The 26,544-nt window shown below is 42.9% G+C and overlaps 1 protein-coding gene across 1 annotated transcript; it reads right to left on the bottom strand.

The window, feature by feature from the left end:
* Nucleotides 1-1,449: 1,449 nt before the first annotated feature.
* Nucleotides 1,450-15,329, bottom strand: HAPSTR1 (HUWE1 associated protein modifying stress responses). Its single transcript, XM_048961322.1, has 4 exons — nucleotides 14,858-15,329; nucleotides 14,081-14,161; nucleotides 9,957-10,232; nucleotides 1,450-3,041 (listed from the first exon to the last, which is right to left on the bottom strand). The coding sequence occupies exons 1-4, from the start codon at nucleotides 15,075-15,077 to the stop codon at nucleotides 2,797-2,799; spliced, it is 822 nt and encodes a 273-aa protein (XP_048817279.1). The 5' UTR covers nucleotides 15,078-15,329; the 3' UTR covers nucleotides 1,450-2,796.
* Nucleotides 15,330-26,544: the final 11,215 nt, after the last annotated feature.

Here is a 26,544-nt window from a genome sequence, read left to right as displayed (position 1 = left end):
ACATCAACTTACTTCTGGCTCCAGGAGCTAGTTTGGATAACAGCAGAATGCTGCTTCTCAGAATTACACTTTTCTACACTGACACAAGAAATAATCTTCAAAGCAAAAGGTACTGAGCTTTAACTTGTTTTCTCGAGACAATCTGTTCTCCCATTTACCAGGTGAATATGTGCATTTTGGATTATTCCAGCAAGGGTTAACAAAGAAACAGTTGGGGCTGAACAGAAAAACGAGTTGCCAAGTATTTAAGGTACAGGCAAAAATATCACTGCAATTAGTTTAAGACTGTTTTCTCCTCAAAGAAAAAATGGCACAAATCACAGAAAGCCAAATAAATGTAGTTTTGAGTGGTAGCAGACTGAAGTAATGCTTCAGAACATTAACAGAACAGAACTGCAAGGAAGGGGAGACAATCTGAATAGGTTCTGTGCATTTTGGGCTAGACCAGAAGCACTGTTAACAGTTCAAACCCTGTATGCAGAACTCTGATATCAGTATGTTGCTACCCTTACACATAAGGTGTTAGAAGTTGCAGAGCATAAGCACATCAGTTGTACAAACCAGTTAATGAATAAACAAAACAGATGATGATTTCCACACGTCTTTTCTGGTCAGGATTCCAGCCTGTGACTTTTCATTTTGCAATTCTCCATTTAGGACAGAGAAACTCCTCTATCAAAAGCCAAATAAATACTAATGCTTAGATACTTAAAAGTTTCAGTTGAAAATGCAGTCAAATGAATACTAGCTTTATGCAGCTTTAATATTTTACATAAAATAAGTCTTATGAATCATAGTTAATAGCAGTAACTGAAACTAAGGTATACCAAGTCCTTCAGGTGATGTGCAAGTTAAGCTATGTAACACAGGCAGGGAGTTTAGAACAGGTCTTACCATCTTGCTTTGCACAGTTCTTACACTTGCCCCATAAACTACAGAACCTCTAGCTACAGTGTTGTGCAAATGTTGACATCCTTAAGAGCTCTTCAATGTAAAGAAATATGATGGAAGCACCACAAAGCAAGGAAGTTTTGCTCCTAAGAGACTTGAATTCTGAAAGTTTTTAAATATCAATTACTGTCTTGCCTCATCAAGCAACCACCAATGAAAGAACATCAGGGCAAAAAGAAGCAAGACTACAGTCAAGTCTGCTTCAAGTAACAAGAAATACAAAGATCTGACTCTACAAGCACATAAGCAGAAGTCTTAAAGAGCTGTATACGAATGGAGCTCAAGGTGCCATAACTGTTAAGTAGGACACCAGAATTTAGCACTGTGCATCTAGAACAGCTGCATTTCATCAAAGATGAGTCTACGCTTCCAGTTAAGCACATTTACCACCTCACTAAACACCCTTTCCCAGCTCGCAGGTCTGGAGCTCCTTGTTTTCTTATTCCTTGTGTATTATTCATTTTTAGGCAGAGATTCAGAGGCCATAAAAGCCAGTCTCCACCAAAAAAAAAAAAAAAAAAAGACTCCTACCTACATGTAAAAACAGAAGTTCTTTGAGATTGATACATCCATCCCCATTCAGAAACTGATTTGCAGCCGATCAGTCTTGATGTCTACTTCAGTTTTTGATAACACTTACTTTATGGCAGAGTTTGATCCTATGAATGTAAGCTCAACACAAAAAGAAAGCCATTTATCCTTTTTAATTCATCCTTACAGCATGTTTATCCAGAACTTTTTAAAATCAACTTCCAGTTTTAAATTATTTTCTTAGCACTTGACAGAACCTGCACTGTCACCTGCCATGAAGGAGGTGGCATCACAGAGAATCTTAAGTTAGTCCAAGTTCCCACTTGTGACCAGAAGTCTTACTTGTTAGACAATACCCTTCCTTCAACTACTCCCCCTCACTCCCCTCTCCTCCCACCCCTCCCCAGCAATGGGCAATTACTCCACAAGAAATGTAAAATGGGATATGGGTGTACACAAAGCCTACCCTTCACTAATACTGAACAGAAAAGCCTACTTTCCAATTACAGGACATCTTCCTCTAAATTTAGGTCAGCACTGGTGCAGTCTGCACTGTGTATTGTTACCACAAGGATAATACCATTAAGTACATATATTTCCTCAAACTGAAGATTCAAAAGTCTATGAAGTTAACTGGGGAAGTTTTATATTGCTACTTCAGAGCACTAAACACACAAAGTGAACCCAATAAAGATCCTTGTATTGATTCAATATTAAGTATTAATTGCATGACCATCATAGCACCTCTTTACATTATCACACAATCACCAGAATTATCAACTGCTTTTAAAACTAAAAAGGGTACAGTCCAATATTTATAACTTGCACACTGTTACTATAGAGAAACTAGGTGCATGGTACAGTGCTGCAAAAATGGAAGCCTGCAGTTTTGACAAAGATGCCAAGTCATGTAGTAGACAATTTCAGTCAAACTGGCAATACTGTTTAAGCAAATACTCAACACAGCAGGAAATAAAGGACAAAAGAAGCATTCTATAACCAAATAAACGTCTGAAATTTCCTTTCCCTTTAAGAATACAAGTAAGGTCACTTTTAGCCTTGGAACAGATACATGTTCGCCTATGATGATCTTGCTAGCTACTACACAATATCTGATGTCCTCTGCTAAGAATATAGTTTAAGAAAGCCGCAGATACAAGAGGCGTCTAACGTAATACCTAAAATTTTTTATGGCAATTATTGAATTTGTCTTAAACAGTGAATATGGGAAGATGGCCTCACGTTTCCTTTTCAATAGTACTCTGAGGATCAAGTGGCTTTCAAGCAGCATGGTGGGTTTGAAATTTATGCAGTTTAGATCATTCTGTTGCGTTTATGAGTTGGTGAGTCTGTAATGACATCGCCACACTGGGCTGAGGTACGCTTTCTAGTTCCACCATTGTCCAAGTGGAGTGCCATTTCTTCTGATATGAAAGTGTTCAAATCAACATCATGAAGTCCGTTTCTCCTTCGACTAGCATTGGAACCACTGCTCACGTGAGTAGGAGAGCCTGGGGTACTCGAGCGAACACTTATACTAGCCATTGCACCACTAAGACCTAAGGGAAGAAAAGAAAGAACATTTAGGACATGCAGCAAAGAAAGCAACTTCCTGTGCGTACAGGGACGACATTTATCTGACGTAGTGATACGTTAGAGGCACTTCATCCTATTATTTGTGCCATGCACACTCACTTGAAGGCCAGGACACACCCTCCCACCTCTCTGCCATGCCTTCTTAGCTTTTGCTATAAGAGAATACACAAGTTGGAAGAGCCCCTTCTTAGAAGACTTGGAGTTCATACACCAGGTTGTAGAGGCACACTACAGCAAATGCTTGCTCCACAAGCAGATGACAGGCTAGTCATAGTGTGAAAACACTCAAAGGAAGGGTAGTCTATCCCATGTGGCAGCTTCAACCTAAGCCATTTCCAACACAGAACAAAACTTTCCCTACTAATGCAGTTAATTGCAAAGTTGACTTAGTCTTGTTCCAAAAGTTCCCCTTACGTTCTGAAGGGAACTACAGCATGACAGCACATCATGGACAGGTTTGTAAAGCAACAGATTTAATTATTTAAGTAAAAACAATTGAGGGCTGCCACTATTAGCCAACACATTAGTATTCAGAGCACTGAAAGCAGAAAAGCAAGACCACATGTCAATTGACCAAAATTCACTACCGGCAGATCTGATCCAAAACAGCGTCACAGGCTCCCTGCTATCACTATGCTTCCTAGCACTTCATTAATAACCTGAACAGAAGTGAAAACTTCATACTAATTAACAGATTCTAAAGCCATCTGCAGTGATGGCAGGTTGATACACAAGTCGTGACAGGACAGGTTAGCCAGATTCACTCTACATCACTGCAGAAATAACATTGAAAGCTTTGATCTTGTAATACAAGATCTACTTTACATGGAATATTTTGCACTATGTCCAGTAAAAACTAATAGCTTGTGCTTTCTTACAGCTTCTGCTCACAGCCCCAGTGAATGTCCCAGTGACTTAGAAGCATGGTTTAAAGCCTGACCAGAATCCTGCAGGGTTTTAACAACATAAAAATTCTTTTCATCCAAAATGACAGAAAGAATTTGGGAAAAAAAAAAAAAAGCAAAAGCCCCTTTAATGAAAAAATAGGCCACAGCCAAAAAGCTTTGTTCTGGTACTCCCAGAATTCAGGCTGAGCTTAAATTTGAAGTCATTAAAAAATGAGACTCATATCTACAAAATAAAGCACCCAAACGAAAAAAAAAAAAAAAAAAGCTAGATGTTTAAAAGTTAGGCAGGTAAGAAATCACTGCACAATTCAAAGATTGCAGGAAGTTTAATTTCAACTGACACAGCATTAGAAAGAACATTTCATCCTGTACAATTCAACTGCAAAAACAAAACTGACAGTACAGAGGGTAAATGTTTCTGACGCTTCCAAACCCAAACTGACACTTTGCCCATGGTTCTCCATAGCACTAATTCCAAACATAATTGCTCTGAACACACAGGTTCAGTACTGTTACTTCCACAATTGACAGTTTACATAACTTTCAGTCATTGGCTGTTCTGTAGAACTCAGAATCAAGTGATCAGTGTATTTTATTTTATTTTTTTTTAGAAAAACTATTCTAAAACCAAAACTGATCTCTCAGGTGAGAAACCATGTTTTAGCCATCACTCAAGAACTACATTCTGAAGAGGAGACTTTCAAATACAATACATTGTTTGAAGCCATAGATTCACAAGTCAGAATTAACAAGTATCTACTACACTGCAGCATCCTAACAGAGGATGGCAAGCAATGCCTCAAGCAGATATTCACTTCTCAGTATTCAAGTAATAACAAATCACTACAGATTTAGACTCAGAACCAGCCTCTCTCTTGGAGACTACTCTGAAGATTATAAACTTTAATCAAGCCTGGTGTCAAAGGCAGTGGGTTAGCTTTGAAACAGTGGCTACAAAGATCAGAATACAATGACATTGCAACACAATGAGTACTTCTAGTTGCAGTTTAAATTTCCATCTCATACTAGATCAGTTAGGTATCTGTAGGTCATCATTAAGTATGCAAACAGCCTCACCACGGAGGGGCAGTTCTGTATTGGTTATAGCAGTTGCCATATTACATAGCACTACACAGCAATCTAATGTCAAATAAAACATTTACATCCATTGAAGACTAGGCAAACTAATATAGAAGAATGAGGAAAAAAAAAAAATCAAGACATACTGAAACACTGAATTGCCATTTGACACAAGCAATGTTACTGAAGACAATCAGCAATGTAATCAAAAAGACCTGTTTTCTGCTGCCAGAAAACAGCATCTTTCAGGATGAATGATCCACAGTTCATTTCTTCTAGGAAAGCTGTTGTCACGCAAGAGGAAAATCTCAGAAAACCCATTCACTGAGAATTATTTCAAGTTTTTGGTGTATTCTGAGAGCATTTAAGTTAAGCAGTTAGGTGAACAGTAATAGATACTACACAATAAGATGACATGATTAGCAACATCATTTAACAACTTCATTTCTGTACTGTGATTAACAGGACCTAATCACAGGCACAGCTTTGTCTACAGAATAGGACAGATTCAATGGCTACTGAAGTGTTTTCACCTATTTCATTACCCCATGATCACAGCTGAAATCTCCCACTGCTCTTCGTAGATCTTTCTCTAAAAGCCCTTAAGAAAGGACACACTGCTCTCCTCTTCGCCATGCCTTAAATTGGAGGGCACTGTCTGAAGTGTTTTATAGTATTCATTACTTTCTCACTACCACTATTTTTTCAGTCAAAGCTCTTATGAAATACATTGATTTTTGTGAAATTACTGCTATCTGAAGGGTGTTTTAGAGCACTTACTATAACGCTATTAGTAAAAGTTACAGTATAGAAAGGATATTAGGTAGGTAGCTTACAATTAAGTACTTACTCTCCAAGGTTATCTAATCATTAGATGCTTGGCTAAATGTGCAGAGAATGAAATGTTTAGGTTAAATAAAACTGCCAACTCTAGCACACATTTACTTACACTAACCTAACTGAAGCTTTATAAACCACAAACTGTTTCACCTGCACTGCAGCCATGATCCCAATGAGTTATTCAGGTCACTATCAAATACTGGATAGCCACTATTCAGTATAGTCATGGTATGAACTACTGTTTCCAGACGTTTCAATCAGCAAGGATTAAAAGGAATACTCACACTTGAAGTGTGACCAAAGCAAGAATTAGTTAACTTCACAAAAAATCCTCATCACACCACCGTTCAAATTACTGCTACACAACAAGTTCCAGCAACACACCAACACAACCTTTATGTCAAATTTAACCCTATCCGATTCATCTAAACTCTAGTCTCCCATGGTCTCTATCTATCAGTTGCTTCCTTCTCCATTTTTTAATATTGATTTGTAATACAAAACAGACAGCAAGACAAAACCTGATGGACATTCAGAATCCTTGAGTCAAGCCACATATTTCCATCTGGCAGAGTCAGAGTTTAGACCAGAGGGACTGAATCAATGCCATGTCAACACTTAATCTACCGAGCAAAAACACCACTGTTTCTACACTGAGCTCTTGCCTACCAGCGCATCATTTTAAGTAAGAACACTGAAGTACAATGCTTTTCACTACTGCCTTGCTGAGCTGCTGCTCACCTCAAATACATGACATTTTCTCCCATGCTTCTGGAAAAGAGTACAGATCCCACACTGAGCATACATCTGACAGAGCATCAACCCCATGCTGGAAGGCCAAAGCATCATTCCAGACTGCAGAACAACCAGCACCCCTTAAGAGTCTTGTAGGCAGACAGCATTCTACCTATTAGTAAGGCAGAAAGTGCTCTGGTACATGTCAACTTCTAGAAATTATGGCTATTAGTTCAATTTAATCTTTATTTGAAAACTCTTCTCACAGATACACACTGAGGAAGCACATGAAGATGCACCTAAGCCTATGCTAACTGCCTTTTTTTTTTTAGGGTTAGATGAAAGTCACAAACTCAGGTTTGAGGAGTTGAACAATAGCAGCATTTTATCTTCATTACTTCCAGGAATATGCAGTATCACCACTTTAAGAAAAATCCACTTGAGCTTCAGGGTAAGACAGCATACTTTACCTTAACTACTTCCCAAATTGTAAGAAGTGCTGAGTACAGCCTTTAACAGCTAGTTTCAAGTGAGATTATATTTCAAATGGTGCCCTCCAGCACACCAATAATGCAAAGCTGCCATCAAGGGCAAACATTTTCACTTGCCAGTTTACTCTCTAAGATTCCTTCTTTGGTCCCCAGAAGTTACACTGAAGGAGTTCAGTAACGGATGCACACAGCAGAAGTGCCATAACAGAAAAGTAAGATCACCATAAAAAAGGAACTCTTCCAAGTTAGTACAGCTTTTCTTGATCATTCTGCTTTTAAAACAGAAGAGTAAAGAACAAGTTCACCCCTGATGTGAATAATGCCACAAAACTAGGTTTGGGGTTCAAAATGCCCAGCCTTCATCAAGAAAGCCATTTAATCACCTTGCTGAGTTCTAATACACACCAGACAAGGATCAAAAGGCAAGAAGTTTAAAATTGCAGTTTTAGGGAGATTTGCAGATGCAGCATATGGTTTTCAAGATTCAATTACAGATACTCTAGAGTTTTATTTTAAGGAATACACAGAGCTGTGCACAGCCTTCCAGAAAGTATTAATAAACTACATCACTATATAGCTGCTTCTCTAAGTTCTCGATTTAAATATGAATAGTGAGACTTAGGTATAGTAGTCCAATCAGCAAATTGAAGGATCTAGGTCTTCAGTCATACTGCCATCCCCTTCTGAGCAGCAGCAATATGCCAGCAAAGGAGCTTCAGAGCTTTATTCTGTACTTTAACTCATACTTGTTTTATTAAAGACACCACATTAAGCAGCAAGTTTCCGTATTGCCCTCAACTCTGATTCAGCCCATCCACGTCACTGACAGAGGAATACCCTACTCCACAGAAAGCCTTCTGGCACAAAACCCTGCTTTTACACACTGGTCAGAAATTTCACTTAAAGCCTTAGTCCTGAACACTTGCTGAAGCTGCTCTCACTACCACGTTCCCTCACATCCAGAAGTAGCACACCACTTCAGCAGCCTGCCAAAGATGCAGACACAAAGCCCTACATTAATTTACAAACAAGAGTTACTTGCAGTTTTAAAAAAGTTGAAGCAGTTCTAAGATGACCAACAATAAACAGGAACAAAGATGAGACGACAGTTTTATCACTACTTCCTCAGTGTTAGAAAAGGGCAAGAAGGAGATGGAAGGCAACAAATTGTAGACACTAGCCTAGAAACATTCAGGGGGCCCTACACAAGTCTAGTGACTGAAGGAGGAATACAAAAAGCATGTGTCATATCAGACTGAAACTGATATCAGAAGAAACTAATCCAGAAGGTGACTGACATGTAATCCTGCCCACCAGCTGATTAAGGGGAAGAGCACATTTCTAGTCCTTCCTGCAGTACTATCAGAGCAAACTTCCTACTCTGCTCATGAGCCTCATTCCTTTCATATTCCAAACGTTGTACCCAGAAGTTCCCCTTTGCTCTTCCATGAACAACCTCTGTACTAAGAAGAGGTTAAAAAACAATTATAATAACTTCAGTGAATACCCACCAATTAACTGCTTGAAAGTGCTCTGTGTTTAAGCAACTTGTAAGCCTTTAAGATAATCTGCACAGGGTTTAAATGTAGTTTCAGAAAGGAAGGTTTTTTTTTTTTTTCAAGTCCGCTTATCATTTTGTATTACATGAGAGTCAGCTTCTGCAGCTGTCCTCCTCATGAAATCAGCTTAACCTACTGAATAAACAATACTGGTACACAGAGTTCTCTAGCCAGCTTCCAGTATGAGAAGGAAAACTGCCAAAAAACATGATCAGGTGTAAGTATGGTTCATTGAAGTGGCAACAGAGCAGCCAGTAACATGTCTAAGTGACAGCCTAATTCTGGTAACAGTGTAGGGCTTATTCATCTTGAAAAACTGCCACAGCAGAGCAGAGGCAAAGACTGCATTTTAAGGAATGCACTTAACTACTTAAATCCTATTCCCTACCAAAAGTAATATGGTAATGTTTTCATTTATTTTTCACAGATATTTCCAGACAGTTTTATCTTTAAGTCTCCATAAACAGCTCATTATTAGCTCAAAGTATCTGCTACCCTTTAGAAATTTTGCAAGGCATAATAAAATCCAAAGGTGAGCTGCTTTTCACCTCACGACCATTTTCTTTTTCACTTGTTGAATGGAAGTTCAAAGCAGAATTAGCTGCTGAGAGTTTGTAACTCTTAAAAAGCTACACCAGCACTATTGACAACAGCAAGGAAATCCACTATGGATCAACTTGGGGTACGTTTTTAAGAAGTGAACTAGGAATCAGAGCTGAACAGGACTCCTGCAGTGAAGGGAACCTACAATATCCCTCTCCATGCACTTGCTGGAGCAGAATACCACACTATTATCCTTGCACCAAAAAACAAGGGCACTAAGACATATAGTTTCAAACTGTCAATTCCTTCCTCTACCCCACATAAATCTGTTAGTTACTTACTACTAGTTAACACTTAACTAGGTGCAAGTATAGTATTATCACTTCCCAACAATTGTATTTATTTTAGCATTGATACAAATATCATCTCTTCATGCTTCAGAAATACTCTAAGTTGATACTTTGAGTTTCAGATGTATTACATTCTGCAGCCATGAACTCTTTCCACAAAGCACCTCACTCATATTTGACCACACAGCTTTTTAGTATCTAGCAAATCTTACACATACAGAAAGCTCTTAGAGAATTAGGTGGGCACCTTCAACTGGAACACTGAGTACATGACAAAGATATCAGTGACCAAAATCCAAAGCATAAGAGGAAGACATGCTTCATGAACCCCCACCCAGTTTTAGCCAAGTAGTATTGAAAAATTACTGTTACCATGCAGAGCTATGGCTTCACGGAAGGGTTGCAAATCAGTCTCTACAGATGAGCTAGTTTCTGTTGAAGTAGCTCGGTTAGGGGATACTACAGTCAGTCTTGGAGGAGCTCTAGAATTTCTTGGAGGAGGAACTTTTCCACATAGGAAGCTGATCAAGTCTTCTCTACGAATAGTTCTTCTGCGTTTTTTAACCCAAGCTAACACATCCTTGTTCCGACGTTGATAGCCAATCTGAATTCCTACATCAAAGCTTCTCTGATGGGCATCCACACTTTCTGCAAGAAGACAGAAAAGTATTCTTAGCAAATATTACAGATGGAACAAAACAATATATAGTATGGTACACACCGATATGATTTTCTTTCAGCCAAAAGAAATAAGCGTCTTCTACAGGTTACTGTAATACAGCACCTAGTCTGTAGCAGTGAAAATGAGTCATTACAACTAAGTATTAATTAAAAGGAGTTGATTAGTTCCTTTTCCTCCCCCTACATCTTTACAAGTCAGAATTTAAATTCCTCAGCAATAGCATTTATTCGCTATACCTGAGGTTGGCAATAGAACACTGAGACCATACTGTATTAACATCAGAAGCATCCTTTGAGCTGGTCAGTCTGAGACAGGTACTTAAATCAGCAGACATGCATTTGCTTAATGAACAGCAGCACACTTCAACTTTCCATGCACTCCTAAAGTACATCAGCAGAGTTAGGAAATTCCACATAAAAGAATTAACTCATTTTCTCACTGCTAGCAGATGCACAATTTTCAGAAGATTCCCATTTCTTTAGAGTACAAGCTTACTCCAGATTTCACATAGAGGAAATTGACAGGAGGCCATAGTTTTGAACCTAGATAGAACAGCATTTCCGACATCCTTCAGTTAGGCTTCTTTTGTAAATATATTACCCAAGATTTTCCTTCCTCATTTAGGAATCCATTACAAGTTTGATATACAAAAGCTTTGAATAGGTATTACTTACTATTATCCCTGCTACAAAACACAGTTTTATTCTTCACTGATGCTATCAGTCATCTGCGCACAACAGTTAACTCCACTTCTAACAAGCACTATTTATTTGTATTACATTGTCCTCAAACTTCAGCAAGTTCTTGGCTACCAGTTGAAGAAGTACTATCAGCAAATTTCAGAGAACAGATGGGACAAATCATTTTCTTTACTCAGGTATGTTATCTTGTTTGCCATGAAAACCACTGCCATGTTAGCTCTCACTCCATTCAAAGTTAAAACAGCACCCACTCCAACTCAATTCACTTGACTTCCAGATTTGTTTTTAAACTTAAAGACAGAAGAAGCTGCTTTTGAATTCTTCCTTTACTAATGAAGTCCAACATAAAAGCCATTTCCTCAAAATAATGTTGAGATTTATGAACAGCTGTCCAAGATATTGGCTTACAGATAAACAGAGACATACACATCTAATCTATTTCTCACACACAAGAACAAGAATAACCACTTAAGTGCCAATCTTGGACATTACTGTAAGGCACCACTGGATGGCCCATAAAGGAGTGCTAAAAAACTACCACATAACAGCATTTCAAACATAGCACAACTTACCAAGGAAGGAAATACTGGATCACACAACCACACAAAGTATGTTTAGTATGCTAACATTACCTTCATGCACTCTGTTTTATAGTACTTTCTTATGCTGCTTTGTAACCAAAGGACTGAAAGGTCTACAAAAGCTAATTCCTGTCGAAGCATTGGCAACTTGACAGATTATTCCTCCAGGCACTTAACTCCATACTATCTCTGACTCCAGTGCAGTAGGGCAAGAGCTACCCAAACTCCTCAGAGCTAGTCTGGAAGCTGACAACAGTCCTTTAATCCCTTCCTGAAATACCTTGAGAAAACCCTGAGAGATGAAGAGCCCAGCTCTACATCAACAAGCCTGCTCTCCTTGTGTACAAGAACACTTGACAAGGGGCTAACTAAGGTCAGTTATGAAGGCAGCCACTGACTGTCAACATACCCTAGGCAAATTTCAAGCACCATTACCCTAGGAAAGACCAGGCATTAAAACCTACAACTGCTTTGTTCACAAAGTCAGACTGAGAAGATACACAAGCAGTCAAGCTGCCTACATTTCACAATTACAAATACTAATATTACCAGAAAGTTACATTTTTCAATAAGGTAAACCGTGGGCTCACAAAATCATCAAAATAACTAAAACCCTTACAAAGCAGACATTCACTTCTTTAAGTGAAAACAGAAATCCACAATCCAGATGCTCTTCAGATCATGGTACAATAACAATTTATTCTGAAGAAAATGCTAATATACATGCAATCACACTATCTGCCCTACACGCAGTTTCTTACATTGCTCCCATTAAAGGCTTTGATGCCTTGAAGTTATCAAACCAGAAACCCACTGGGGCAAGAGAAAGTAGGTAACATTTAGTTCACAGTACCTAGCACTTCAATGTTTTGTCAGAATTCCTTTGAAATAACTATTACTGAGTGTGTGAAGGAGCCACAGAAGGTTTTTAAAGAGTAATTTTCTGTTTATTACTCGAGGCAAATTCACATTAATGGACTCTTTACTTGCAAGGTACACCATGGTCTAGATGATCCTAGGCATATTCTCCTACCTTTTAAGGGGACTTACTCAACTGGGAATCAAGTGAGGACTGAAAGGAAGACTGCAGTTTTGAGTAACTAAGCACTTAATTCTGTTTAAGAGAAGTTTCAGATACTCCTTTGTGAAGTATTACATGATATCTGCCTGAAGACAGCATGCTATTTTAATTCTAGTTTCCCTGATCACTGAGAAACTACATATTCTTCTCTTAACCACATTATTGCAGAAAAATAGGTCTCATTTAACTTGATTACTTATAACACAAGTAATTTAAGCAAAAATTAAGGCTGTAGCAAGGACATTGGAAAGGACATCATTTGCAACAAACTAATAATTCTAGATAATTTACTACCTGCTGCTCCTCCAGCACCATGCTCAAGAGACAATGGAGCCTGTCCATGTTTGAGCAGCTCTGTCCCTCAGGATGGGCATTAGCCCATTACATGATGGGCTGCCCCTTTACACAACTCACAACACATACAGAATAGTCATACACACTTCCTGCAGGAGAGATGGTCACTGCTAGTGAGGGCTATTTATCTACATTTCCTTATTGCTTCCTCCACATCCCTCAGAAACCCAATGAGGCAGAAACATGCTAAGCTCTAGCAAATCCCACAAACCAGGAAATTCAAGACAAATGAAAAACTTCCAGGGTATTCCGTGTGCCATGCTATACAGACCAAGAAAAACACTTCCAGAACTTAAAGAAAAACAGCCAATTTGAAACTCAAAAGTTTGAGTTTCTTCCTAGTAATGGAAGGCAGTAATAACAAATTCACACTTTGCTGAATTCATTCTCTGCTCATACAAGTATTGAACAATCCTTCTGAAGCAAGGAACTCTTGTACCAATCTAAGGAACACCAGAGTCTAAAAACAGATCTTAACAGATGGAGTCAAACAGCACAACAGAACAGCCATAAGCACAAGGAGCACAAGCTTTGGCTAGGATCACCCTTTTACCATCACCCTAATGAAGAGTGAATGACAATGAGGTGCTTAACAAAGTGGGAATCTTCTGCAAGGCTCACTGAAAGTGCCTCAGTGGCACAAGAACAAAGTTTTTTTTTTTTTTTTAAACCTATATGCAGAGTTCTGCAAACACTAAAGCCAACCTACACTTCAGTGAAGATGCACACACATTATACTGACATCCCAGCATTTAATACACAACGAAATTAAAGCTATGGAGGACACTGAAGTCCTGCAGAAGCTCTTGCAATCTTCCCTTGAATCATGAGAGGCACACTAAGAACATCCTCTTTCAAGGGTCTCAGAACAGAACAGCCTTTAAGTTGTTAGTCACTGACATGAGGCAACAGAAAAGATTCAACTGCTGTCAGCTAAAACGGCACAGGGAAAACTCTCAAGATTCAGGAAGCAGTCTCGGGTTAGATTTTATCAGGGTGAATAAGAGACATTAGCAGGCCCCGCTTATGAGTAAGCCGAGGCAGGAGGCCGAGCGGGCCCGGCTCAGTGGGGAGGGCCACGGGCAGCAGCCCCTTACCTTTGTAGAGGTTGGTGACCGCAGTGGCCGCGTTCTGGAAAGGGACCCAAAGGGAGAGCCCCGGCTGCTGGCACACCCGGTCTGCAGGGAGGGAAGGACACACGCTGTTTATTTTGGAGTCGCTAACTCCGAACGGCCATGTTAGGTTTCGCCATTTTGTTCCACCTCCCGAAGGCGGCTCGGCAGCGGGACCGGGAAGGGCGGCCGGCCGCCGGGGGGGCTCAGGTCACGGCGGCGGCTCCCGGGGCCGCTCGGGGAAGCGCCGAGCCGTGCCCCCGCCCGCAGCCCCCGCCGCACAATGGGGCCGGCCCCGCACTTCGCCATTTTGTGGGCGCTTCTTCCCCGGGCTGGGCGGCAGCCGCCGCCGGCACGGCCGTCCGTCCGCTCCCCGCCCCGCCCGCGGCTCACCTCCGCAGAGCTCGGCCCGCCGCCCTGCCCCCTCCCGCCCGGCCCCCCGCAGCGGCGGCTCCGCAGGCTTCTCCCGGCGGCTCCCCGCGCCGCCATCCCGGGCCGAGCCTTCCGCCGGCGGCCACGAAGGGCGACGTTCCTCGGCCGCCCTCACGCCATTTTGTTTTCCCGTCCGCCTCCATGGACGGGCGCAGAGCCTCCAGGCCGGAAGCCCTCTCCTCGCCCTGCCCGGGCCGTCCCGCCGCCACATCCCCTTTGTGGGGCCGCGGCCCCGCTCGCACCCCGCCCAGCGGCTCCGCACCGCCGCCGCCCCCGGGCCGGGCCCCGACGTCCCCCGCCTTTTCCCCCCCTCCCCCCCCAGCCGCTCACCCTTGTACAGCTGGGCCACGGCGGTGGCCGAGTTCTGGAAGAGGTGCCACAGTTTCTGCTGCTTGTGCTCGGGCTGCGCCGCCGCCTCGTCCTGCAGCTCCGGCGCCAGCGCCTCCTCCTGCTCGGCCTCGGCGAGACACTGCCGCTCCCACTTGCTGAACCAGTGCTCGGGCCCGTGCTCCTGGATCTCCGCCTCTCCTTCCTCCTTCTTGTCCTCCATCCTCCGGCCGGCTCTGCGACCTCTCCGCCTCCTCGCAGGCCTGGCTCCGCCGAACGGCCGCACTACCCCTTTTTCTTCCTCCTCCTTCGCCGGCCCGGCCCTACCTCACCCCCATGCCGCCGGGCTCAGCCGGCCCGTCCCTCCGTTCCAAACACACTAAACGACGGCGCCGCCCCGAGCGCAATAAAAGCCCGGCGGAACCGCCCGGGAACGCGCAGCCGCTCAACCCCGCCCCGCAGCGCCGTTGGACGCCCCTGCCCCGGCACCGCCGGTTTGAACGGCGGCGCTGCGCGGCACTGGTTCTCACGCACGTCAATCCGGCATTACGTCACGGGGGGGCGGGGCCGAGCGGCAGACGGCTCGTGTCGTCACCGACTCGTGCGCAGACGTTGCCAGCCGCGCGGCGCAGGCGCGCTGCCCTCCCCCGCCGCCTCGGCGCTGCCTCGCCACTCCCCCTGGCGTGAGGCACGGCCCCGAGGCGGCCCCGCCCGCCGCCGCCCCTCGCCGCCCCTCGCCTCCTCGCGCCGGGTCCGCGCGCCGGCGGAGGGCCTGAGGCGAAGATGCGACTGCGCGGTTAGGGCAGGGCGGTTTTGTTGCTCTTGCCATATCGACGGTGGGGCGGGGTGAGACGGTGCCCCGCCTCGGGTTTCCCCAGCTATTGATACGCAGGGGGGGATGGGGCGAAGACTGTAATTGTCAGCTGGCCGCGTCCCGACCCGGCGAAGGGGCAGATCTGCGCCGCCGGATGGCTGCCCCTGCCCGGCGGGAACATGGCCGCCGGCCGGCCGCGTCGCGGTGCCTCCAGGCCTGGCTGTGTGGTGTGGGCCGGGTGGGATGCGTGGAGCCTCGCACCCTTCTGACTCTTTTTGCCCCACTTTTATATCTTACTTATCATTCACTTTGTATCAGAAAGCATCCCGACAGGTGGATGTAAGACAGGATTCCTTTGTGCCCGCTCAAAGCGTTTCTTCAGAGCACCTCTTCATAATACATGCTCATGCCTAGCTGCTCCAGCCGTGCTTTCAGTCACAGCAAACGCTCCCTGCAGCCCACGTGCAGGGCAAGCCGTGGCTCGCAATAGATGCTGCTGTGTGAGCCAGCATGTGGTGCTTCCCACTCTCTGTGCCCCCTGTGAAATACCTGGGGCTCCACAGATACCTGGCTCCAACCACACAGCACCTGATGCAGTAAATGCCCTTGCGTGCTGGGAGCAGGGAACCTCCTGTCCGTGGTCACGAGCCAGCACATAGCTCTGAGGGCACAGCCGGGCTCTGGCTGCAGCACTGCGCAGCACTGTGGGAGCTGTAGTTTCCCAGGGCTGCCAGGGAAACGCAGGCTTTGCTTTGGTGCAGGAGGAACGGTCAGTGAGGAAGTTTCCTCGGCCCAGCAAGGAGAGCTGGGGGAAGATGACTGAATGTGTGTCAGAGCAAGGGAGGAGGATGACTTCAGCTGGCACTCTTACAAGAGCAGCCTGGCGGGGAACGAGCAGTGAGGCAGCACTTCTCCAGCACCTTGTCTCCAGCAGAAGGCCTGGCAGCACATAGTGACTGCTGGCCTCCTGGGGGCCTCCTTGGGCCTCACGTGTGGCTGGGATGAGGATGACAGTGGATTCGAGTGACAAGGGTAAGAGAGAAGGACTGTAGTGATGCATCCCATCCTCTCCTTTCATCCCAAAGAGAGAAGAGATTTACACCTGAATTTGTGCCTCAAATAAGCTCTTAGGCCAAGAGGGAAACTGAGCTTGTTGCTGTATCGTAATTTTAGCACAAGCATGATACCAGTGCAAGTATGTAATTCCCTATTCTAGAGCTGGAGATGCTGATATAAGCTAGATATCAATAGATACATAATTTACTGTCCTGCTAGTTGTAAATTATTTGACTGTTTGCATTTTGTTTTGTTTTGATGCAGCCCTAAATTAGGAGTCCACTGAGTCAAGGTTACTTAACATCTACAATGTAAGTTAGCTCTGCAGTTCTCAGTAACTGGATTTTCTAATGGTGTTGCTTGTCGGCTGCATCGGTTCCAAGAATCCTTTCTCGGTTTCTTCTGTACTAGTCTTACGAGCAGACAATGCACTCTGAGGGTATTGGCCAATATCAAGCTCCTTTATGCTTCTAGAGATGCTTAAAGTGGAATTAACGTAGGTTTATGTCATTTTGTTCCTAAGACACGCAATTTACTTTATGGGTCAGGCTGAATTGTGATAAAAAACAAACATCCTTGTGTTGCTTTATGGCCAGTCTTCACATACCAAGCATGTTTTCTCTCTCTCTCTTTTTTTTTTTTTTTCCTTCCTAGACCACTGAGACTAAGAACATCTTGCTTATGGGTTGTGCTATGCCACTCCATTTGAGGAGAAAGGAGTATCCATGCCTGTGCACATTTTTAATAAACACTTCCTAACACTATTGCACTTATACAGAAGTGTTGTCTTCCATTCTAGGTATGGCTCTGTCAAGTCCTTGGTTAGGATTAAGAACTTCAGCAGGTTTAGAAATAGTCCTAGGTGTGAGTTATGGGGTCTTTGTGGATGTACAAAGGTAGCATTGAAAGGAAGGGAGTAATAAATAAATAAATAAATATTGACAGTCTCTGAAATTGGTTTGTAAATCTTGCATTGATCAGTGGGCTGTTAGGTATATACCATGCTGAGACAGATTTTTCTCCCGTGAAACTGTTTTAAGGAAAACTAAAAGTGAAACTATGTTCTCTGTTGAATAGGATTTCTTACAAGCTACTTATAACTTGGAAATGTTCATTCTATATGCTCTTAAATTGTTTAAATATTGGAAGACATCAAATAGGAATGTCTGATGAGATTGCGTTCATACACTACTCCTATAAATAGGTCCTTAAATCCATCTCCCTTATCAGTCTTTGCTCCATAGGTGACCAGAAATGCCCCTGTCAACTTCAGAGGGCTTTGCAGATGCCTTCTGTAAGATCTGAGATCAGATCATACACAGCTTGGTGTAGGACGGGGATTTTTGTGCCACACATCTGTTTTTCTGAATATTTCTAAGGAGTTGCATAATGTTGGCAACTCTGAAATAAACAGTTGGTTACTGCAATACAATGTAGTGTTAGTCATGATTTATCAAGCATACAGTCCTGACATTTGGCTATGACTGATGCCCATTCAGTATAAACCAAGCAGGGAGATTCGTTATGGGTAAAAATACAGCAGTCAGATTTCCTGGTTTAATTCAGAGAAACCTGGCTACATGCATTTCTCAATACCTGCAGCTGGTAGAAATTCCTGTTAGAAATTGATTTTAAGAGGGATATTTTCCTTTCTGCTTGTATAACACCAACTAGTACTGATTAACATTGGAGTTGTACTGAAACAATCTCTAGGACTGCAGTGTGAAGAGGCTTGAGAACTGGGACATTGAATTTTTCCTGCATATGATCAGATAGTTTTTAATTACATGTAGTCCATAAAATTAGAAATTGTCACTTTTTAATAGGATTGATTGAGTAGTTTTAACATGGTCTACTAACATTTTTATGCCATATGAATATAAAAAGGGAGCCAGGGACTTGGGAAGAAGTCACACATTTTCTGGGACTAGAAGAATAATGCAGCAAAGAAGTCCTGGAGAACGAAGGCAAAATTGATTGACTTTTCTCAGGTTAACTGTGGAGGAGGCAGCAAAGGAGAGAAGAGAAAGGAACAGCACAGTGTATAGAAGTACACTGTCACACCCAACCACTCTTCTCCCTGATGCCTCCTGAGAAACAAAGTGCCTATATTTTCTGGGCAATACTGAGTTATTGAAGGATTATTCTTCCCTGTAAATTAAAAACAAATTCCATGCTGATCCATCATGACCTACCCTAAGTAGCCTGGCACAAATGCAGCTGTGCTGGTATTGGGCGCTGTTGGCTGGAGTCAAATGCAAAAAGACTAGAAGATCAGTGGCTGATGCACAATAAATGTGGCATCTGAGTAATCTTGGTGTTTTGCCTCTTAATTTCCCCCATGGGAATGCTGTAGTGATGAGAGCAGCGTGGCATCCCAACTGAAGTCTCTGGGGAGATAATTACTGGAGCATGATGAGGGTATGCTAATTGTAGAATGCTCTGAAGACTTGTTTTATTCCCTTAGCAGACTCTTACTGGGAGTTGAATTTAATGATAAATAATGGAAAGCATCTTTTTAAATATGAAAATCTGGAACTGGGGGAGGAGGGTTTATTGAATAATAAATACTCAAGATATGCAGCGTTTGTTAATATTTGAGTATTTAGATGGTTTCCATACATGAAAATGTTTTCTCAGAGCTGTGGCTACGTCAGTGAAAATTGCTCATGTACAAGAGAACTCTTGTGGTTTCAGACACTGGGAGAACTGAAGAGAGCATGTATTCATTTCACCAAAGCATAAAAAAATAGCTCTGAGTATTTTTATTTCTATTCACTATTTGTCCTTTGGGCTCAGCCTGTAGATGTGTCATCCTCCAAAAAAAAAAAGTCATCAGGGAAGGAAATTGCTCAGCTGAAAATTGCAGTGTTTCTCAGGCAAAAGTTTTCAGTGCAAGTAAACCTGAAGTAAGTGCGAGAAACAAGGGCAGGTATTTGTGGGAAGGCTGGCTTACAAAGACCACAGCACACTGACTGTTGGTACCAGATAATCAAGACAGTTTAACTTGTTATCGATGCAATCAGCTGGGCTTTATTTATATTGACTTGATACTATTGTTCCTCTCTGAAGAGGCTGAAAAAATGGAAAACCTGGGAAGTAGAAAAGAAAGGAAATAGAATGAAAATATTTATTTTCTAGTTTGTGTTCCTAGGTAAAGGAATGGCTTCAACACACATAATCCAAACCAGAGGTGGATAAGCACTGCCTAAAAGCTATCTGAGTGGCGTTTTGCATGTTAAAGTGTTCATAACCTCAAAGACAAAGAACACTGCAACGATGTCTGCATCCCTTCTGTGATTTCCTGTGGGCACATCAGTAATAGCTCTTTTAAAACTGATCAAAATGCAGCCTTGTAAATGCAACTTGCCACTACGTGACTAAAATTTGGTCAATTTATTTTTGCCTAAAATAGATATCCTTGAATGTCAGCCCCAGAAGCCATGCTCAGTATGAGAAGGAGAGCAGAAAGTTCTCAGAACCTCATGTCAGGGCTCTGTTTTCAGTATGATTAAACAATTGCTCCCTTAAAATAAGTGGTGCTTCTAGCATGGCAAGATAAAGCACATGGTGAATGTGCAATTGTTCTGCTCAGGACTTCAGAGCAGCTTGATCTTTCTTCCTGCCATAAGAACTGCTCAGAAAGGAGAACTCTGCTTGTCAAGAGCACTTCTCTGAAGAGTGTTTTTCCCCCGGCTTCAAATTTCCAGTGCATCATCAGAAATGAAAATAATTTCTATGCAGCAAATTAATTAATATTCAAGAATGAGATTCTATTGTTTGCTGTATGCAAGTGAAAGAGCTGATCTTTGCTCTGAAGGACTAGCAATTAAAGCACAAAGGAAGCAAACAGCAAGTACCATGTTTTCATGATACAGGATAAATGAGCAGATAATAGAACAACTTTATTAGTCTATGCATAAGCTACTATTTCTGTTGTCAGTAGAAAGAAAGATTGATTTCAAAGCTGAATTCAGTCTGGGACCATTTATTATGATTGCCATAAACGTGGCCCAATCTGGATATTTTTACCCCAAATTCAATCCCAAATCTAGGCCCAAGGTTGCAGATTCAGTCCCTGAGGAGAAACAATATCCAATAATCTGTGATTACTGCAGGTCAAAGTCTGACTGAGCATGAAAGAGCATCGTAATCGCTCAGTGCAGATATATGACTGGCCTATAAAACAAAAAGGCTATGGAATAAATGCAAGATCAGATAAAGCCATTGCAGGCCATCTGAGTGGCGTTTCCTTTGCTTGTAGAGCACATGGCTTGTTCCATTGACTTCATGAGACAGGAAGCCAAGGGTTTTAAAAATCCCTAATAGGATATAAATGAAAGCAGGAGTTCTCCATGAGATCTTGTGGTGTGATGCTGGGATGTTTGGCAGTACCTGAATTGCTGCTGCTGGCAGGCACTTCACCACTTACTGTCACTCATTAGCTGAAGGAACTGCAGAATGCCAAAGGTCTGCAGCAGGTTGCCTGCAAGCTCCCAAAGGCAGTTATGAATCACTGCAGCTTTTAGCTTCTCTCTTTTTTTAGAGCATCAGAGGCTGCAAAAGCCGCTTTGCAGAGCGGCTGGGAATCACAGGCAGCAGGAGTGTTTCTTGAGTTAAGCCTGTGCTCAGAGGGGCTTTTTTTGCTTCTCAGCAAAGCATCGGGGGTACAAATTACTTTACTTTGCTGTTGACAGCGTACCTGCATGCAGTTGGTAATGTCACAAAACTCAGCACTTCTGTACTCAAGAGGCAGAGCAATAGGTAGAGCTTTAATTTTCTATGTAGCCTTTTGGGGTACAGCCGTAACAAAACTCATTTTATACTGCTGGTTGTAGCACTGAACAGCAGAGATCCCAGAATCTTTCTACACCTCATTTTGTTGCAAGTGGGAATACATTTGCTCCTTCTATCTAGCAGCACACATCAGTCCTACAGCTGAGCTTGTCCCAGCCTCACTGACGGTACGTGCTGTGCCCGAAAGGGGTGCAGGAGGGCTGGGTTGTGCTGTGCATGCAGAGCTCTGCAGGAAGCATTTGAGCAGGATTAACAATCTGAATAAGGCACGAAAAGCAAGCTCCCAGATAAAACTTGGAGGCTCAGCACAACCTCTGCTGAAGCTACTGGGCATTTTGCATGTTCAGGATCAACTGAACTCAGCTGAACTTTTTCTTTACGTACCGTGCACAGCTGTGCATGGAGGTGAGTAGTAATGCAGAGAGCTAGCTATGAATTCTCTGATTCCAAGTTCAACAGCAGTGTCCTTTCATTGTTGTCCAAACTATTTCAAACGGTTCATCTCACTCTGTGCTCTCCTTAGTCAGTAGAGTAGAAAAAAATAACCAAACCACCTACTTCTGTGTTGTAAGAACTGACTGTTCACGTTTAAAGAATCTCAAGTGCTAAATATAATATTTGCAGTTCTGCATCTCAGCTATTGGCAGATTCAATAGCTGTTTGAATACCACTAATCTCTCGGGATGCTGGCCAGGGAAGACTTCATTTAGTTTGTGTGGGAGCAGGATGCATAGCACTCCCAGAAATGGCTCTTCTAGATTTCTCCTAAATTCTCCACCTGTATAAAGGAGACGACCTATTCCTAGAGGAGTATGGAATTACAACCATCCTTCCAGGGAGCACAGTCGTGTCAGTTCATTAAAATCTTCTTATTAATTTCTCCTAAGCAAGCATGTTGTGCTAGCAAACTGGGGAAGTTAATTGAGTTTGTAGGAGCACTGACTGGTGCATCACTGGTATGGATAATGTATGCAGTTTCTCTACCAGAATGTGGTTTTTTCTTAGTTCAAGGAAAGTAAGCGTGTTGTCCTATTGATTCCCAAAGTGCCTTGTGAAATGTCTTCTTTCTCCAGGAAAATTGTGCAAGGACAGATTTTTGTCGTGAAGTTTTAATGAGATGTTTAGAATGAAACACAACGGAAATACTAACAAACAAGGGGTTTAACAAACAAGGTCTGGATTAATGGATAAAACATGATGTTATCACCTCCAGCTGCCTGCTTGGCATCTGCCAGAAGCACTGCCGTGCTGGCAGGGACAGCAGGGCTGCAGGAGCCCAACCATCAGCTGTCCCAAATCACCTCTGTTGGGGTCACACTGTGAACTGGGACACTTTTGTCCTGGCAAAGGCTGATTGTACAGCAGAGGAGGGAGCATGTGAGGAGCATGGATAAAACTTCATCTTATAGAGCCCTACCAGATCATTAAATCTCTGCACTATGTGCTGGAAGGAGAGGGCCCCGAGAGGCTGTTACTATGAGGTATTGAAGGGATTTGAGAGATCCTTTTCTAGCTTTGACCCCATTTTTCAATACCTCTCTTCATCACAAGAGCAATGTTACTCATGCTTCCTGTCGCTGCTGTTTGATAGAGTGCAGAGGACTTCAAGTGGCACTGGAGCTGGGACCCAGGCTTCAAGTGCTATTTCAAAACTCAAATACATTGATTTTCTTTGAGAAGCAAGGATAGGGGAGGATTGGTGTTGCAGAGTGGAAACGCTTGGATGGGGCAGTTTCTGAGTTGCTATGGAGAGTCCTGCTGTGCTGTGTTGTAACAGACATGGAAATACAATGGTTATAGTCCATTCCAGTGTCGATTTATGAGAGTTTTGGAGCACTTACTCCAGAGCATGTTCTTCTCCCCCATAGCTATAGTCACTTGTTGTCAACAAGTGTTCTGTAACTCTTCCTGTATTTTACTCCTGGGAATAGAACAGAATCAGGCCCTTAAATCCAATAAACATGGCAATGGGATATGTTTCCTTTCTTTGATTTTTTTTTTCTTTTGTATTTTCTTTGCCTTTTACTCTGGATTTGAAGCCGTGGCTTTGGCCTTACAGTTGTAGGTAGTTTGGATCATTCCAGCTTACTCTTAGCTTTCTGGCTCACCCCTATTTCCCTCCTGGGAGGTGAGAACTGTGTGAAAACCAAACCCACGTTTAACCAAAGGCTCAGTCAGACTGGAAATGCCCTCACACACATTTCCCTCCATTTCTTTTATGTCAGTGTTTACAGCTGTGTACCCCATAGCAAATTAGAGCAGCTTGTAAACTAATTGCTTTATCTCACTGTGCTTGAAAAAGAGTGGTTTTCAGTGGAATTGGTTCCTCGAGCTCACATGTGATGTGGAGAGGGTGAGATACACAGCCTGTGACAGAGCAGGCTTCAATCAATGTAACGTCATTAAGTAATGACAGCTGTCTGTTTTAATAATTATTTTCTTCTGTGGATAAAGTATTAGCTGTCTAGCCCCTTCTCCTTTAAATTGTCTTTTGGGGAGGAAACATTAGACATTGGCCTTCTCTACAGAAAAAGTATCTGCTCAGATGATGGGAAAAATCATAAATAATTCGAGACCAACATGCAGAATGAATAAAGCATGCTTGAACAGCTCTTAATCTATTGTTAATTCTGTGTGTCCCCATTAGGAGTGCAGCTGCATCAAGCTCTGCTGCCAGCCCGTGGATTCACATCCTTGCTGGCCAGGAAGCTCCCAACCTTCATTAAAATCCACTTGTGTCCATGGATGGGAAGCCCAGGGTGTGGGAGCCTGCAGGACCTGGAGTGGCTGCTCACACAGAATGTCGGAGCTTTGTCATATCTGGAGAGTTTGTTTGGTCTTGTTTGCTGGCTTAGCTCTGTCAGAGTTTTGAAGAGCCTGAACCTGACTGCTCCTAGCAGGACAAGTTTGGTAGCTTGGTGCTTACCAGGTGTAAAACCTGGCTCCAGGTACCTGTGACGTGCTTTCAGTAGTGCTCATTTGCTCTTGTTAGATATTTTGTGAGTTCGTTTGGGGCTTTCTGAGGCCAAATCATAACAGAGGCAGTGATGTGATCAGATGTTTAATATGCTTCTCTGCCTGCTGTGAATTCTTCCGATTCTTTTTCTCAAGCTTTGTGCTTGTGCTTTTTTTTTTTTAATTACATTGTTCTCATCCACATGACACATCGTGTTTTCTGCATCGTATTTTTTCATTTTGGTGAAAATTAACATAATGTGTCTAAAAGGGTGCATCTTTGTTCATTTCTGCCGTCTAAAGACCAGTGTGCAAGGTCTGTAATTGGGAAGCAGTAGAAGTGGGATGCAAAAATACACATGGGCAGGGGATTTCCTTGATTTCCTTGTCTAGAGCAGGCTTAGTGCCCTGGCTCACCGTGTGCTGCAGCAGGCAGCTGGAGGGGTGTAGAATGAGGACAGTGGAGGAGAACATTTCTTTCAGTATACAAATCTTTCCTGGGGAAAAAAAAGAAGATGTTAATGTGTTTGAAATAGTAATACATGCTTCTAAACAGCCTAGAAGCATCACACTGAGTTAGAGATGAGAAGGCAAGAGAGATACTGATGGTTTTCATCTTGGGGACTTAATACTGCACATATGAACTTTTATAGCTATTCCACCTGAATTTGTGATGGTTAGATTATCTCTTGGCTTCAACCCAGTGCAGAATATTTTTAATATTCACTGCTGTAGAGTTCAGCAACTATAATAAAATAATTACAGATGCCATTAGCGGAGTTATTGTCCCTATCTGGGTGTATTTCAATGGATAATAACCCAATAAAATTAGCACTTAACTTCTATGCTCAGAAATGAACATGAAATGAAAGCTTATTCAACTGGTCTTACTTGGCAGGATCTGAAAATTCAGAACTTATTTTCCTAAATCTCAATGCCCAATGGCATTCAGTTGAGGACACGTTTGAAAAATAGAAGAGAATCTCCACGTTTACAGACCATGCATGGGAGAAGAGAACTGAGCGGCGGAGCCCTCATCTCCAGCTCCACAAGTGGTGCAGGAAACACATCGAGTTGTCTTCATGTGTCCTTTGTGAATGGTGTGTGATTGTGCCTGCCATGGGAACAGCAGGCACAGTCACATGAGTGGCAGGTAAAAAGAGGGAGGTCTGTCTGCAAGCGTTTGCTCTGCTTCCCTACAGCTCATCTTTGAGAGAAGCTGCTCTCCAGAAGGATCCAGAAGGAAGGCAATAAATCCAAAGTGATTCTGATTGGGAAAAAGCAACAATGGAAAAGAATGAATTGGATGACAAAGCGATTGTCAGTGTTCTCCTCCAGTGTCTGTTAACTCTTCTGCACTGATTTTCCCTGGGGTGTTATTAGTGGGAGGACTAGAACTAGGGAGGAAGTGAAAAGAGGAGATTTCCGTTCCTCTCTCAGCTTCTTTGCATCCTTCCCATGAGCTGTGCCCATGTTGCTGGCAGGCTCCAGGCCAGAGGTGCTGATGGCCAGCCCTCACACTCACCTCTGATCTTTAAAATTGTAGCTTTGTTTTACATGGTGTAAGTCGTAGAATTTGCAATAAATGACTCTTTAATGTGAAGCCACTGACAGCAGAGATTTGTGCTGCAATGCATTTGAGCCAGTTTCAAATTCACATTGTATCTCTCAGATAGGTTTGGGAACAGCACTGTAACCCAGACGCATGGCTGCAGAGCTGTGAGCTCCCATCAGGCATTCCCTCCAGACGCTGCTGGGGCAGTCGGATGCCGTCTCACCTCAGCCAGTTGTCTGAGCCTTCACGTCCTTCACCCGTATGCACCACACAAAGTCAAAACGTTTAATTCACGTGGCATCCCCTGGAAATGGGAATTGTGACAGTGAACCCAGCAAAGGTGAGAAATACCCGCTCAGGCTGTTCCTCCCACCCCCTGTGGGGCTGCCCACCTCTGTGTGGAGGCTGCTGCAGCCATTTGGGCCATAAAAGTTTGCATGTGTGAAAAAAAGGCACCTGAACATTTACAGTTGGCTGAAATAGTGAAGAATTTCATTGTGAATGCAGGGGAAA

The sequence above is a fragment of the Lagopus muta genome, chromosome 15 (assembly GCF_023343835.1).
Source record: "Lagopus muta isolate bLagMut1 chromosome 15, bLagMut1 primary, whole genome shotgun sequence".
Taxonomy (NCBI): domain Eukaryota; kingdom Metazoa; phylum Chordata; class Aves; order Galliformes; family Phasianidae; genus Lagopus; species Lagopus muta.
The sequence above is the reverse complement of the archived record's forward strand: the minus strand, read 5'-3'. Positions and strand labels throughout refer to the sequence as shown.